Consider the following 15915-nt stretch of genomic DNA (forward strand, 5'->3'; position numbering starts at 1 on the left):
CAGCACCTCTCGGATTCACTCGCCTGCCTGCCCTCCTGTCACAGTACTCAATCAGACTACCATCTCCTGTAGACCAAAGACTGCTCACTTGGACCTCTCACCCCTTCCTTGCCATTCCTCCACCTGCCAAAGTAAGAATGTTTCTTTATGGTTCACACTCACCAGGATTTACAGACTCGGTCACTAAAACTTGTCTCCTCTCATTCTAGTGTTCAGAGCCTCCAGGTCATGTTTCCTGCCCCTTGCCCCTGTACATATCCCCTCGTCACAATTCTCTAGTGCTTTCGTAAATCTAGTGTTTCTCATAGTTTAGCGTCACTCCTGTTTACCACCGTAATTGAAGTCCCATGTTATTCCTCATAGCTCACAGTATTTGTCAGGTACGGAAGAGGATTAGGGCCACTGGAGAGGAGAGAAAAAAAAAAAAAGAATTCTGACTTTAATCTCAGAATTATTTTTTTTATTATTATTTTTTCCCCCAGTGGCCCTAATCCTCTTCCGTAGTCAGGCCCTAGGAAATAAAGTTCTGTTTATTACGCTCGTCCATGCCTGTGTGTATGATCTGCATTTGAGTCTGGTTGTCGGGTTCGGCCTTGGCCGTGACAGATTGTGGTGGATTTTTGCAGTGTTTGAGCTGGAATAAGCTCAATATTTATGGTATTTATATGAGATACGGGTTTCCTTAAATCAGTCTAATATTCTAATTGATACTTTGCCCATGGAGGACTTTGGCAGATGTTAATTTAATACATTCTTATCTTTTTTTTTTTCATTTTGTTCCTTTCTTCTGGTGAAAATAAGGTTTTGTGCATAAAAATGCCATTTTTATTATTGAGTTTTTATTATTTTCAGTCTGAAGACCCTGTTTAACAATACTGTATCTTCACACAGTTTTTATGCCAAAGTATTTGACCTGCACACAGATCTTTACAAAGATCCAGCAGGCGCAATGGCCAACCCTCTGGTGGCTTGTACTTTGATCAGAACTCTTCATTCAGAGTGGCTGAATGTTGTCTACAGCAATGAAGCCCTCAAGAACCTACAAGGCTGCCCCTCTGCCTTCTTCAAAGACACATCTGTCCCCTCATCTCCGCTGTTGCCACCCAACCCCTCCCCATTCACCTTTTGCCCCTCTGCTGTCCAGTCCTCAGGTCCAGTTACAATGAGGAAGAGGCTAATCTTGAAACTGGAAGACCTTGAGACTTTTCCCTAAAGTCTTCCCAAAAAGTTGAGTCTGTTCATCTGGTCGTGACGTTTTCAGTGGGAGAAACATTTCATCAGTATCAGCATTTGTGGCTTTTCTACTGTGTTCGAGCCTTTTTCCGTGCCCTCAAAGTACAGCTTTTGGTACACATGAACCTTCATTGCATAAGAGGCTTCCAACATGGAGCCAAGTTCAGCAAACTTTTAAGCCTGTGGGATGGAAAAACACTGAGCTTAGGAAGGTAATTACTGTTCTGGTTTATGATCATTTAGGTGTTTTTTAATTCTTGGCTGTTGGTTTAAATATTTTATATATCTTGATTATGAAGGTTAACATATACATTAAATTCTTTGACCCTACAGTCTTTTCTAGGGATGGGTACCAGTATGCACCGGATAGTAACCAGACTGAAAAGCAGCGCACATTTTGGTGCTTTATTTCGGTGCTTTTTTTTACTGAGATGTCACTTTGGATTCTAGCCAATCATTTTACCTTTCCAAGGATAGTAGGCAGGCCCAGGTACGTACATTCTTTTAGAGCAAAGCTACAGATTAAAAATGCCCAAGGCGAAGTGGTCAAAAGTCTGGCTGTACTTCACAGCAAAAGATGCAAACTCAGCAGCCTGCAACAAGTGCTTTAAGCTGATACTGTGCAAAGGAGGTAACACCTCGAATCTGATGAAACACCTGACGACGCATAGCGTTTTTTTAAAAGCCAAGAAATGCACCGTATTTGATAGCTTGCTGCGAGACCTCACACCGAGCGCATCTACTGCGGGTGTGGTGCCTGTTATCGGACCCGGAGTTAGCAACATCCCCCAAGAACCCGAAGAGGAGAGTCCTGGCCCCTAGCCCTGCCAGTGTAGCAGAAATGATGACGGATGATGATGGCAGCAGCAGCCGTTCTTCTCTGCGTGAGTAGCTTAATGTTGTTCGTGTGTAATTTACGTTGAGTAGGCTCACCACGTTATTACATTAATGCATGTAAGGTGAACTAGCAAACACCATCGTAGTTACATGCGGCTGTCCTCTTGTTTGATGGCAGATACTCCCTTCACCCTGGCCAAAAATGACCAAAGAAAAAGTGGGAAACAGCTAAACATGAGAGGTTTTTGGACAAAGTTTGTGTTTTTTCCATTGTTTAAGCACTGCTTCCAGCCAAAAGTGATACCATATATGCCCCATAGCTGCAGAAAAGGCTAACATTGTTATCTTTTTACAAAAAAACAGCTAAACATGAGAGGTTTTTGGACAAAGTTTGTGTTCTCCATTCTTTAAGCAGCGGTTTGAGCACTGTTTAAACACCTGCACCGTTTCAAAAGTACCGGTTTGGCACCGGTATCGGATAAAACCTAAACGATACCCATCCCTAGTCTTTTCAGGAGGACATTTAAAGGAAATAGCGTAGGACTGAGGCCTGATGATCTTAATGCTAGTCCCAAAAGCATGTTGCTAAAATGAAACTTTCCAGTAAAAAAATAATGATGACAGCATACTGTTTGTTACTTAACCATTATTAGTAGACATTTGTTCCTGTGCTTGCAAGCCAGGCTTGACACCCCAGCATAATTTCTTCTGTCTTTATATAGCAGCTACTGAAAAGCTAATGCTGAGACTTCCTATTATCTAAAACCACTGGATTGGACCACAACAGCTACAGCCATCTTTTTCATACAATCTGTGCTAGAAGGCATGATATATCAGTGCTTCAAAACCACATTTTGGGTCACTAGGTGAGGTCAAGGTAGCTACATTTATTTTATAATCGGAGTAAGAACTGTGCCTTTTAGTCAATTTAGAAAAATCTATAGAAGTTATGTCTTTTTTGTACTGTAAACAAATGCAGCCACACCCTCATTAGTCACACCCAGATTAAGGTCTAACTGTATATAATTTTGTTAGCAAAATTTATTAGGTAAAAAAACTCATCCTACTAAGACATTGCTACACCAAAAAATACTGCAAAGCTCAGATGATAATGATCTACATTTATTGTGGTTTTACTTAATACATTTTTACTTTTGCTATTGTATTTTGCTGCTCAGGAAAGCTCACTGGCTCACATACCCCTCCACTAAATATAATATAGTTTATATTCAGGGTATTTGTGTTTTGTACTGTTTAAAAAAAAGAACATTTACTTTTTTAATGTACGCTAATATTTTAGCACCAGTAATTGTGAAATTTTAATGATCTTTGTTGTCAATATGAGCAGTGAAATTAAAGTGAATTTAAGGAAAAAAAGTAAAAATACAAATTGATAACATTTAGTCAGTATCAACTGCTGCTTTTGATGCCTTACAACACAGGTGTCGGACTCCAGGCCCTGAGGGCCGGTGTCCTGCAGGTTTTAGATGTGTCCTTGATCTAACACAGCTGATTCAAATGGCTAAATTTCCTCCTCGAAATGTCCTGAAATTCTCCAAAGACCTGGTATTGATCTAATCATTTGATTCAGGTGTGTTGACCCAGGGTGAGATCTAAAACCTGCAGGACACCGGCCCTCGAGGCCTGGCGTTTGACACCCCTGCCTTACAATATAGAATCACTTGTCTGTTTAACTTCCTTTCATGGATCCTGTGACAAAAGGTGCTTTATCCTTTTCCCCTACAGTAATCTGTAGTTAATGAGAACCATGATGCTTAATGACGATAGCATGAAATTAATATATCTCTGGGGAATCAGCACTGAGTCAAACATAAGATAACCGATGCCAAACAGATCAGACAAGAGAAGACCATCTTTGACACTTTGATTGCTGAAAACATGTTGTGTGCTGAGAAGAAGAGAAATCTGAGCTCTTCTAACAGACAAAGTCATTGTTATTAGGTGAGCGAGGCACTGTCTCATTTTAATGGGTAAATGGTTAGTATTACAGGGTGATTTGACTTTAATGATTACTTTATTAACATGAGGCAGCTAATTTCTGTTGTAAATGTAAATGATAGTATGCATTATGTTTTATTTTATCTTCTGTATATGGAAGTTTAAGTTGTGCTTTTTTTTAACAGGTGTGCTGCAACTTAAAGCTGCAGAATGCAGAATCTGACTGAACTCCCTTTTAATGCAACTTCCCAGAAAAGCCTGTCTGTTATCATCAAAGTATGTGCAGTTATCCCCTTCTTCTGCACCTTCCTCTTCTGCATTGTTGTCATGCTGCATGTGTTTGCATCTCACAGGCAGTTCCTAAACACTCCACGTTACATCCTGTTTGCCCACATGTTGATCAATGACACCCTGCAGCTTCTGTCCTCTGTGCTGCTTTTCCTACTTGTAATGGGTCAGGTAAAATTTCCCGTTTTCTACTGTTTTCCTCTGCTGTTCATATCCACTGTTACTTATCAGAACACACCTTTAATCCTGGCTGCAATGTCCCTGGAGCGTTATGTTGCCATCTTCTATCCCCTGCAGCGCCCGGCCACCTGGCGCTCAGGCCGTATCTGGATCATTAATCTTTGTCTGTGGCTTACAAGTTGCATGTTCCACATCATTGAGTACTCCATCAGAAAACAGCGTCCTGCTGTAGATGTCCTCTCTACACCTGTACTCTGCAAAAATATACTTATCAACTCATCTCCAATCCAAGCATTATTCAGAACTGCTGTGAGTGTGATGTTCTTTGCAGTTGTGGCTGTTGTCATCTTCTTCACATATGTGAGAATCCTGCTGGAAACCAGGAAGCTGAGACAGGACAGAGTATCTGTGAATAAAGCCAAGCACACTGTGCTGCTGCACGGCTTTCAGCTGCTTCTGTGCATGTTGGCTTTCACGCTCCCCATCACTGAAAGTCTCACATTGTTATACACTAACTGGCCAGTGGAAGACATTGCCTTTTTCAATTATTTCTGTTTTATCCTAATCCCACGCTTTCTTAGCCCACTCATCTACGGCTTCAGAGATCACAGTCTGAGGGGCTACATTGGGAAAACATTCCTCTGCTGCTTAGACACAGTCAAGCCCCATTTCAGAAGCAAACAGCAGGACAGCTTGTCTGCTTCTTGAAAAAGAAACAGTTTAGACTCCTGCAGAAAACCTGTTCAGAGTATCTGCATCTCTGTCTGTCGGTTGCCCGAATGAACACTGAGTAATTTTTTATGCTGTGATTATTTTTTCCATTCACACTGGCCATGAACAGATTCCTTCTTATACTGCACGTGGAACAAACTAATATCATGAAGTGACAGTAAGTGGAAAAAGTTACACTGAAGCGAAAACAAACTCTTTGTATTACTGTTCCTCCTCTAAAGCTCAACATATATACATGTATATATAAATGCTAAATTAAGATATCCACTTTATTTGTCTGATTAATATGTTTCTAAAGCTTCATATTACCTTCACATATTTTTGCACAGAACAGGGAATCTGACTCATGAAAGGGGCTCTGTAATTATCAGGTAAATATTTACAGTGAATAAAAAAAAAAATTCCAGTGGTAATTTGAGCACATAAATATTGATTTGACTTCTTTTCCTTAAAAAGGCCAATAAAAGGTGTCTAAAATCTTAATAAGAAACTCGTCATGTTGGTCATGTGTTTGTGTCAGATTGCATGTTTGACTAAAAGTGTGATATTTGCACTAATAAATGTTTGACAACTCCATTACATCCCTAACCTACAATAGTTGTTTGAGTTTAGAGCGAATCTCAGAAAATACTTTTTTATTCTTGTTTCAATTTTGTCACTTTGTTAACAAAAATAAGTGCAACACTAAAAGATGTCCCTTTATACTGGAAGGAAATTCTATAAAATTGTGATAAAATGTCTTCATCATCTCAGTTTCATTTTTTAACACATTATCATGAAATCATCTTAAACTGCACTCTGGTTTAAAAAGTTGTCTTGATCAGCACTGGGGAAAATGTTCCCGATCTGAAATTAGTGAAAATGACCTTTTGAGCAAAGGATTTATTGATAATTTTGACATTAGTAATTTAATATGTAAATAAGATTCAAAAAATGAACTGGCTAAATCTCTCGGACTGTCTGTGAAAACAATCATGACCCCAAATGTTTTAGAGATCTAAGGCTGTTAAACATAAACCAGCAGAGACTAAAAATCTGTGCCAGAACCATCAGACAAGATTACTCAATTGTGGGAGTGAATTTAACGTAACTTTAATGACGTTTGAAGGGACACATCCTCTCATTCTTTCAGTGAGGATTTATGATTAACAGGGACTGAGTTGCATTCAAGGTAACTCTAAATGCTTTTTGGCTCTCTGTGAGTTAGTTGGACTTTATAGCAAATATTTAAAATTGCATGGTGTCAGTATTAAAAAGAAATACTTGCAGGAGTATCTGGATGCAGAACTTTTGAATGCATATATTGCAAAGATGAATCGAAACCAGTGTAGCTTTGTGAGTTTGCCTTTACTGCAAGTGTATAGACATAGTGCGTCGTTACACATTTGTACAATCTCACACAGCTCATTCAGGCTCACTGCCTTTGTCCTGCAGATGTCGCTGTGATTCCAAAAACGGTTTTTAAACTGTTTTTAGGAGCAGATGATTTCTCTTTTATTTTCAGATTTTAAAATACTGACTTCACAGTAAAATGTAACAAAATATTGCATATATATATATATATATATATATATATATATATATATATATATCGCAAAAATATATCGCATTATTTGCTCAGACTGAACTCATTTAATCAGAAACAGCATCCTTGACAACCGCATAAATCTGATGATATTGGTGAGCACATGAGCGCAAATTAATTGTTCTGAATGAATCCAGGCTGTATGTATGATATGATGAACAGAGGGCGAAGGTTTATCTCAGATCAGCTGAGAGCCTGCTCCAAATGCAGAAGCGGTACTGTTCAGCAAAACTGAGAGACGCAATTAAAGTCAATGGAGAGGCCCGTACCCTTATATGTATGATATCATTAAAAAAATGCAGAAAAAATAGATTTAAGGTTTTTGTGGCTTTATTTCACTATGTTGGATGCAGGATCACTGATACAAAACATACTAAGTCACTTCCCGCTAATTTATACAAATGACTCAATAGTTCTTCTGTGGAAGTGTTTCTAATTTTGTGAAGGAATCTTTTGGTCATGAGAAATCAAACTTTGGCTTGATTGTGTCGTGGTCTGGGTGAGTGCTGGGGTTTTTCCACTGAGTCACAGTTCCACCCCTGGGTGGATTCGCTGCTTTCCTGCATGTCTCCACACCTGCTGGCAATTGAGCTGCCAATACTTAAGACCAGCGATCACCACTCCTCTTCGCTAAGCCTTCAGCTAATCACAGTTAGTGCGGGTCACCATAGTGGTTCACTGAAAGAGATTTTGTTTGCAAGAGGATTATCTTCAACCTGTGCTTTTTCTTCCATCAGCTATCCTGTTGTCTGCCACCTCCATCTCCTGGCAATACACACTTTCATCCTGAAGCTGGTTTGTGCTTGGCAGCTCTTTGCGTCACAGCACCTCTCGGATTCACTCGCCTGCCTGCCCTCCTGTCACAGTACTCAATCAGACTACCATCTCCTGTAGACCAAAGACTGCTCACTTGGACCTCTCACCCCTTCCTTGCCATTCCTCCACCTGCCAAAGTAAGAATGTTTCTTTATGGTTCACACTCACCAGGATTTACAGACTCGGTCACTAAAACTTGTCTCCTCTCATTCTAGTGTTCAGAGCCTCCAGGTCATGTTTCCTGCCCCTTGCCCCTGTACATATCCCCTCGTCACAATTCTCTAGTGCTTTCGTAAATCTAGTGTTTCTCATAGTTTAGCGTCACTCCTGTTTACCACCGTAATTGAAGTCCCATGTTATTCCTCATAGCTCACAGTATTTGTCAGGTACGGAAGAGGATTAGGGCCACTGGAGAGGAGAGAAAAAAAAAAAAAGAATTCTGACTTTAATCTCAGAATTATTTTTTTTATTATTATTTTTTCCCCCAGTGGCCCTAATCCTCTTCCGTAGTCAGGCCCTAGGAAATAAAGTTCTGTTTATTACGCTCGTCCATGCCTGTGTGTATGATCTGCATTTGAGTCTGGTTGTCGGGTTCGGCCTTGGCCGTGACAGATTGTGGTGGATTTTTGCAGTGTTTGAGCTGGAATAAGCTCAATATTTATGGTATTTATATGAGATACGGGTTTCCTTAAATCAGTCTAATATTCTAATTGATACTTTGCCCATGGAGGACTTTGGCAGATGTTAATTTAATACATTCTTATCTTTTTTTTTTTCATTTTGTTCCTTTCTTCTGGTGAAAATAAGGTTTTGTGCATAAAAATGCCATTTTTATTATTGAGTTTTTATTATTTTCAGTCTGAAGACCCTGTTTAACAATACTGTATCTTCACACAGTTTTTATGCCAAAGTATTTGACCTGCACACAGATCTTTACAAAGATCCAGCAGGCGCAATGGCCAACCCTCTGGTGGCTTGTACTTTGATCAGAACTCTTCATTCAGAGTGGCTGAATGTTGTCTACAGCAATGAAGCCCTCAAGAACCTACAAGGCTGCCCCTCTGCCTTCTTCAAAGACACATCTGTCCCCTCATCTCCGCTGTTGCCACCCAACCCCTCCCCATTCACCTTTTGCCCCTCTGCTGTCCAGTCCTCAGGTCCAGTTACAATGAGGAAGAGGCTAATCTTGAAACTGGAAGACCTTGAGACTTTTCCCTAAAGTCTTCCCAAAAAGTTGAGTCTGTTCATCTGGTCGTGACGTTTTCAGTGGGAGAAACATTTCGTCACTCATCCAGGGGACTTCTTCAGTCTCAGCCGACTGTAGGTTTCCCCAACTTTATAAACAGAACATTTGGATAATGACTGAAACCGGCACCACTGATTAATAATGGGTGGAAGGTCAGTTTATTGATCATTAAAATGCAAATTGATTAGTCACCACTGATCAATGGCCATGAGTACCATTCACAGAGAGTGACTTGTACTCAATGGCTGCAATCACAGTACTGTAAGATGGTGAAAGATGTACCCTTAGGCCCCTCCTCGATTCAGAGATGGTCTTTCCCTTTTCATGTGTCCATCCTCATCGTTGGAAGACTGTCCACTGGCCTGTAGGTGTAAATGGACTGCGGAATCCTGGCCTGACGAGTTAGCTCTTCTGTGTTGTGCCATCTTCTTAGCCAGAGGTCGTTTGGTTTCCCTGATGTATAAATCACTGCAATCCTCCTGGCACTTACTGCAACAGCATACGCTATATTACCATATTAGAGGCCAGATCCTTGGACCAGATTTTGCTGCAGTGTGTTTTGGGGTTGGAAAGCAGAGGAAACAGAGTAATATAAGTGGCACTCACAGCAACTGTTGAATTTGTATTGTTTATAAAGTTGGAGAAACCTGCAGTCAGCTGAGACTGAAGAAGTCACTTGGCTGAGCAACAAAACTTTTCTCCCATCCAGATAAACAGAATAATTTAGAGGGGGTTTCCATACCTGGATGACTGAACATGCATCAAGACAATGTAAACTTTGTGACTATAACACTGACAGTATTATGAGGGAATTGCTTTGCTGGTCCAGGTAAAATTGCACTGCATGTGGCACAAAATGAGTCCTGCTTTATTACATTGTTAGTAAGAAACACTTAAAGGCCCATGTTTTACTCTTAGCTCAGAGTGAATATGATGATATAGTAAACTTGTTTCATATTAACATTAACTAGGCGTACTAAACCTAAAAGCTAGATTAAACTAAAAGGAAAAACTATGAACAGGCAAATTAAAAATACTTTGATGCAACCGTGTAGAAAATAATTATAAAAAATGATACAGAAGTCTGCCTTAAATTAACCTTTCAATAACCCTACACTGACAGGCTCACTATGAAAGAGGCCTCACCAACATCCCCACATCACAAACTGTCTCTACACTGACTTCCACAGTCATTCTTAAAATTTAATTGTACATAAATGTGGTCAAATGCCATCGCCCAGACGTTCACAAGCTACGTCCATGCTTACACGGGTATTTTTGAAAACGGCGATTTTCCGTTTTCGTTTTAAAAAATAATCCCGTCCACACGTAAAGGCAGAAATGAAGGAAAACACTGCTATGAACATGCCAAAGCAACAGGTGGCAATATATTCCTAACCGTGCAGAAATGTTGGCCAATCAGAAGCAGTGTTGCCAACTTAGCGATTTTGTCGCTATATTTAGCGAGTTTTCAGGCCCCTTAGCGACTTTTTTTCTCAAAAGCGACTAGCGACAAATCTGGCGACTTTTTCTGCTGTTATTGGAGACTTATTTTTGACGACTTTTGACGTGAAAGAGCGTGTTGCTCTTACTCTCAACAAGCAGCGGTGCTGCCGTGGGCACCTCACCTGCTAAAGCACTCACGGGCGGAGGATAGTCCTCCTCCAGCTGCAGGAGATGTCCACACCTATGCGTCCAAACTGCAAATGAATCGCGCATGAGCGAAGCCGCTGCTTCCGCACTGTCTGTAACCAGTCAGTTCTTCTTTTACTGTTATGCTGTTTTGTGGATCACAAGGTTTAAAACTACTTATAAACACACACACAAAGTAACTCCACCAGAGTGCCTATTTCGGGTCACTTTTGCCGGTCAAAGCCCGGATAAAGGAGCAGGGTTGGAATTGTGACATTAAAAAACAATAATTGCTAAAAGAAATTTAATTTGTAGTTCTAAATGCATTTAGGAAGTTTTTTGCTCACTTTATGTCTCTTCCACGATGTTATTTCTCTCTCCAACAGCGTAGGTTACAATTATATTAGCATGACCAATTATGCAAATTAGGTGATGACGTCATTTAGCGACTTCTAGCGACTTTTAGGACAGCCAATAGCGATTTTCCTTACTGAGGAGTTGGCAACACTGATCAGAAGTCTAGAAGCCTCGGTGGGAAAAAGTAAACAAAGCTGGGGCATAGAAGCAGAACCGAGTCGTATGTGTGGAGGGACAGTAACTGTGTGTATTTGTAAGCATTTAAACACTGCAGAGAGTAGAATTAACAGTAACAGTATTGTAGAAATTCATTTCACCGAAACAATAACGTGGCGCACAGTGTGATGTCAAAAAATGCGCACACCTTTGACGCTGCGTTTTCTCCGTTTTTCTAGTCCACACATAAATGCAAAAACTGAGTTTTCAAAAATATCCACCCTGGCCGGAGTTTTTAAAAATCTCCGTTTTCAGTGACCAAAAACGCTGTTTACGTGTGGACGAAAGGTGCAAACGCATAGAAAAATCTGCGTTTTCAAAAATACCCGGGTATGTGTGGACATAGCCGCAGTTTATACAAGAAACAGCTGGCCCAATTAACCATGATCATTTGCAAGGTGTCCATTCAGCAAAGTCAGTGTAATGTGAGGGCCAAGAGAGAGAGTTGGGCCCCAAAAGCAGACACAACAGACCAAGATTTCCAAACACTGAAATCTTTATTCAACACAAAGAGGTCTGGGATAAGAGCAGGGCATTGAAAGGTAATCATGCAGGTGCAGCAGCAACTGTTACAGAAGGTGAGGAGGGTTATAAGCAGGCACTGAGAAAGATCGAGGATATTGCTGGGTGTGTGTCGGCGGGCAGGACGGCAGGCAGGTGAGTTCTTTGATCCTTTTCAGATTTCCAATGAGCAATGGGTTGGCAGCAGCAACGGGCAGGTGAGTAGTCACAGGTAGCAGATCTGCACCAGGAAATCCAAGGAAAGAACTGGTTAGTGTGGGTAGTGATCCAGAAATGCCAAAGACTGAAGACAAAGAGAACAATAGGTTAACACAGGATGTTACAAAGTTTAAACGAAGCATTGAGGCTGATTTACTGCTAAAGAATAGCTGACAAACTGGTGAAGACTGGAGGTGTGAGCTGGTCCTAAATAAAGGTGAGCTAATTACTTACGATGCACTGCAGGTGAGGAGAAGAGGACGCATGAAACTGGAGGTGGAGATGGAGCTTGGTGCTCTGAAAAGGAAAAAACAATTTGTAGAAATACAAATTGAGAACATTTTTCCTAATTTGACTGTTGCAACTGCTGCTTTGGATGCCTTGCGATATAGAATCACTTGTCTGTTTAACTTCCTTTCATGGATCCTGTGATAAAAGGTGCTTTATCCTTTTCCCTACAGTAATCTGTAGTTAATGAGAACCATGATGCTTAATGACGATAGCATGAAATTAATTTATCTCTGGGGAATCAGCACTGAGTCAAACATAAGATAACCGATGCCAAACAGATCAGACAAGAGAAGACCATCTTTGACACTTTGATTGTTGAAAACATGTTGTGTGCTGAGAAGAAGAGAAATCTGAGCTCTTCTAACAGACAAAGTCATTGTTATTAGGTGAGCGAGGCACTGTCTCATTTTAATGGGTAAATGGTTTGTATTACAGGGTGATTTGACTTTACTGATTATTTTATTAACATGAGGCAGCTAATTTCTGTTGTAAATGTAAATGATAGTATGCATTATGTTTTATTTTATCTTCTGTATATGGAAGTTTAAGTTGTGCTTTTTTTTTAACAGGTGTGCTGCAACTTAAAGCTGCAGAATGCAGAATCTGACTGAACTTCCTTTTAATGCAACTTCCCAGAAAAGCCTGTCTGTTATCATCAAAGTATGTGCAGTTATCCCCTTCTTCTGCACCTTCCTCTTCTGCATTGTTGTCATGCTGCATGTGTTTGCATCTCACAGGCAGTTCCTAAACACTCCACGTTACATCCTGTTTGCCCACATGTTGATCAATGACACCCTGCAGCTTCTGTCCTCTGTGCTGCTTTTCCTACTTGTAATGGGTCAGGTAAAATTTCCCGTTTTCTACTGTTTTCCTCTGCTGTTCATATCCACTGTTACTTATCAGAACACACCTTTAATCCTGGCTGCAATGTCCCTGGAGCGTTATGTTGCCATCTTCTATCCCCTGCAGCGCCCGGCCGCCTGGCGCTCAGGCCGTATCTGGATCATTAATCTTTGTCTGTGGCTTACAAGCTGCATTTTCCTCATAATCGAGTACTCCATCGGAAAGCAGCGTCCTGCTGTAGATGTCCTCTCTACACCTCTACTTTGCAAAAATTTATTTATCAATTCATCTCCAATCCAAGCATTATTCAGAACTGCTGTGAGTGTGATGTTCTTTGCAGTTGTGGCTGTTGTCATCTTCTTCACATATGTGAGAATCCTGCTGGAAACCAGGAAGCTGAGACAGGACAGAGTATCTGTGAATAAAGCCAAGCACACTGTGCTGCTGCACGGCTTTCAGCTGCTTCTGTGCATGTTGGCTTTCACTCTCCCCATCACTGAAACTCTCATATTGCTGTACACTAACTGGCCAGTAGAAGACGTTACCTATTTCTGTTTTTTCTGTTTTATCCTAATCCCACGCGTTCTTAGCCCGCTCATCTACGGCTTCAGAGATCACAGTCTGAGGGGCTACATTGGGAAAACATTCCTCTGCTGCTTAGACACAGTCAAGCCCCATTTCAGAAGCAAACAGCAGGACAGCTTGTCTGCTTCTTGAAAAAAAAAAAACAGTTTAGACTCCTGCAGAAAACCTGTTCAGAGTATCTGCATCTCTGTCTGTCAGTTGCCCGAATGAACACCGAGCAATTTTTTTTACGCTGTAATTATTTTTTCCATTCACACTGGCTAATAACAGATTCCTTCTTATACTGCACGTGGAACAAACTAATAACCTAAAACCAGTCTTCATGAAATGACAGTAAGTGGAAAAAGTTACACTGGAGAGAAAACAAACTCTTTGTATTACTGTTCCTCCTCTAAAGCTCAATCTGGAAACACAAACAGGCAATATATTTAAAAATATATCTAACAGATCCAGTTTATTTGTCTGACTAATGTTTTTAAAGCCTCATATTACCTTCACATATTTTTGCACAGATCAAAGAATCTGGCTCATGATAGGGGCTCTGTAATTATCAGTAAATATTTACAGTAAATTTAAAAAAAAAAATTTCAGTGGTAATTTAAATATTGATTTGACTTCTTTTCCTTAAAAAGGCTAATAAATGGTGTCTAAAATCTTAATAAGAAACTCCTCATGTTGGTCATGTGTTTGTGTCAGATATTTGCACTAATAAATGTTTGACAGCTCCATTACATCTCTAACCTACAATAGTTTAGAGTGAATCTCAGAAAATACTTTTTTGTTAAAAAATAACTGCACTATTAAAAGATGTCACTTTATACTGAAAGGAAATTCTACAAAATTGTGATAAAATGCCTTCATCATCTCAGTTTTATTCTTAAACACTTTGGTTAGTATTATCATTAAATCATCTTAAACTGCACTCTGTTTTAAAAAGCTGTACTTTGTGAACATTTTCTGCCGTTTTAATCTGAAATTTGCGAACCATAATGCTTTGACCTTTTAATTTAAGCATTATTGATAAGTTTGACATTTAGTAATCACATGTTTAAAATCTTATGTTGTCAGTATTATAAAGAAATCCTTGCAACAGTATTTGGATGCAGAACATTTGAATGCATATAATGATATTGTTTCTTATCAGACTTTGATGTTTACTGCATTTCTTTGAGGATGATTATCACGTGATGTTAATAAAACTGAACACAGAATAGAGCTGTTGAAAGTCTACAGCAGTAGATAAAAAATTTTCTTCTCGGTTACCCAACAAATTTGTTGTAGATTAGTCTTAAAAACGTAATTCCACAAATTTTTAATCTGAGAAAAAAAACACCTTTTTTCAGATGAATCTCTTCATCATTAATATCACAGTTACAGCCTTCCTTACTTTACAATAAGTCATTGTCTCCTGCTTGTTACTTTTGCTGCACATGGCATCGCAATTCAATGGCAATCTGAAAATATCTTCATATTAATAATAAAAGAAAATCTTTACACAAGACTAAAATAGTCTTTACAATGAATTAAATACATTTGAGTTTGTTCTGGTTCGGTTTAACTCATTTTTAACTGCAGGCTGAATATTTAAATAGATCGTTTACAGCAATGTCAAACTTAAAAAAATATTAATAATTTAGCATGTTTGATACATATTTTCGGCACATAATCTCACTTTAGAAGAACCCCCCCCCCTCCACCAAAACAAAAAACAAAAAATAAAGAAACAAATGGGGAATAATTTTATTATAGAGGACAACAGAGATAAAATAAATAAATATGCATACTTTTAAACACAGGATCAGTTCTAAAATCTACTGTGAGATTTGCATGGAAATTTTGAAACCCATTGTGTTTTCCCTCTTTGATGATCTTTTTAGGCAGGTGACCTGTTTTTTTTTTCTTTTTTAGAGAAATTATAACAATAAATATTTTATCACTATTTGTTGTGTTAATAAAATTTCTGAAATGACTTTGCATCCCATACTGTACACTGCTGGTAGATTCATTTCTGGAAAGGTACACACTGCTCAGAATAAAAAGAGGCATGTATGCTTTGATGTCTTTCTGATTTACTTGCTTTCAGTTGTCTTTATAAGTCTGTTTCCCCTCCACTTTCATTGCAATAAACACTATTGGACTCAGTCAAGAATAGGTCAAAGCAGTAATTGATGTCATCAGTCCAGGATACGTCATGGTTTTTTGGTTCTGTGATCATCCTGATGACATTTTTAGCTGAAAGCCAAACTTGATTCTCAGGTGGGGATTTCCCCTTCTTTGAGTGACAACAGCCTCAACATAGCCATTCTCCTCATCACTGAGTTCCTTCTCATCAGTTATTTTTTAGCCTAGATTGCACAGATTATATTCCATGCCATCTTCCGCTTTTGACACTTCC

At 39.4% G+C, this 15915-nt stretch overlaps 2 protein-coding genes across 3 annotated transcripts; both read left to right on the forward strand.

Moving 5' to 3' along the window:
- The first annotated feature begins 1324 nt into the window (after positions 1-1324).
- On the forward strand, positions 1325-5969 carry LOC145420044 (odorant receptor 131-2-like). Of its 2 annotated transcripts, XM_080288789.1 has the most exons (3): positions 1325-1445; positions 1567-2117; positions 4215-5969. In XM_080288789.1, exon 3 carries the CDS (start codon positions 4240-4242, stop codon positions 5203-5205), a length of 966 nt encoding a protein of 321 aa, XP_080144915.1. In that variant the 5' UTR covers positions 1325-1445; positions 1567-2117; positions 4215-4239; the 3' UTR covers positions 5206-5969. The 2 variants fall into 2 exon arrangements, with proteins under 2 accessions (XP_080144915.1, XP_080144914.1); XM_080288788.1 differs by having other exon boundaries at positions 1326-1445; positions 1567-5969.
- Positions 5970-9579: 3610 nt separating this feature from the next.
- LOC113036613 (odorant receptor 131-2-like) lies at positions 9580-15588 on the forward strand. Its single transcript, XM_080288354.1, has one exon. The coding sequence runs from the start codon at positions 12687-12689 to the stop codon at positions 13650-13652; it is 966 nt and encodes a 321-aa protein (XP_080144480.1). The 5' UTR covers positions 9580-12686; the 3' UTR covers positions 13653-15588.
- Positions 15589-15915: the final 327 nt, after the last annotated feature.

Source organism: Astatotilapia calliptera, chromosome 14, assembly GCF_964374335.1.
Source record: "Astatotilapia calliptera chromosome 14, fAstCal68.1, whole genome shotgun sequence".
NCBI classification, from domain to species: domain Eukaryota; kingdom Metazoa; phylum Chordata; class Actinopteri; order Cichliformes; family Cichlidae; genus Astatotilapia; species Astatotilapia calliptera.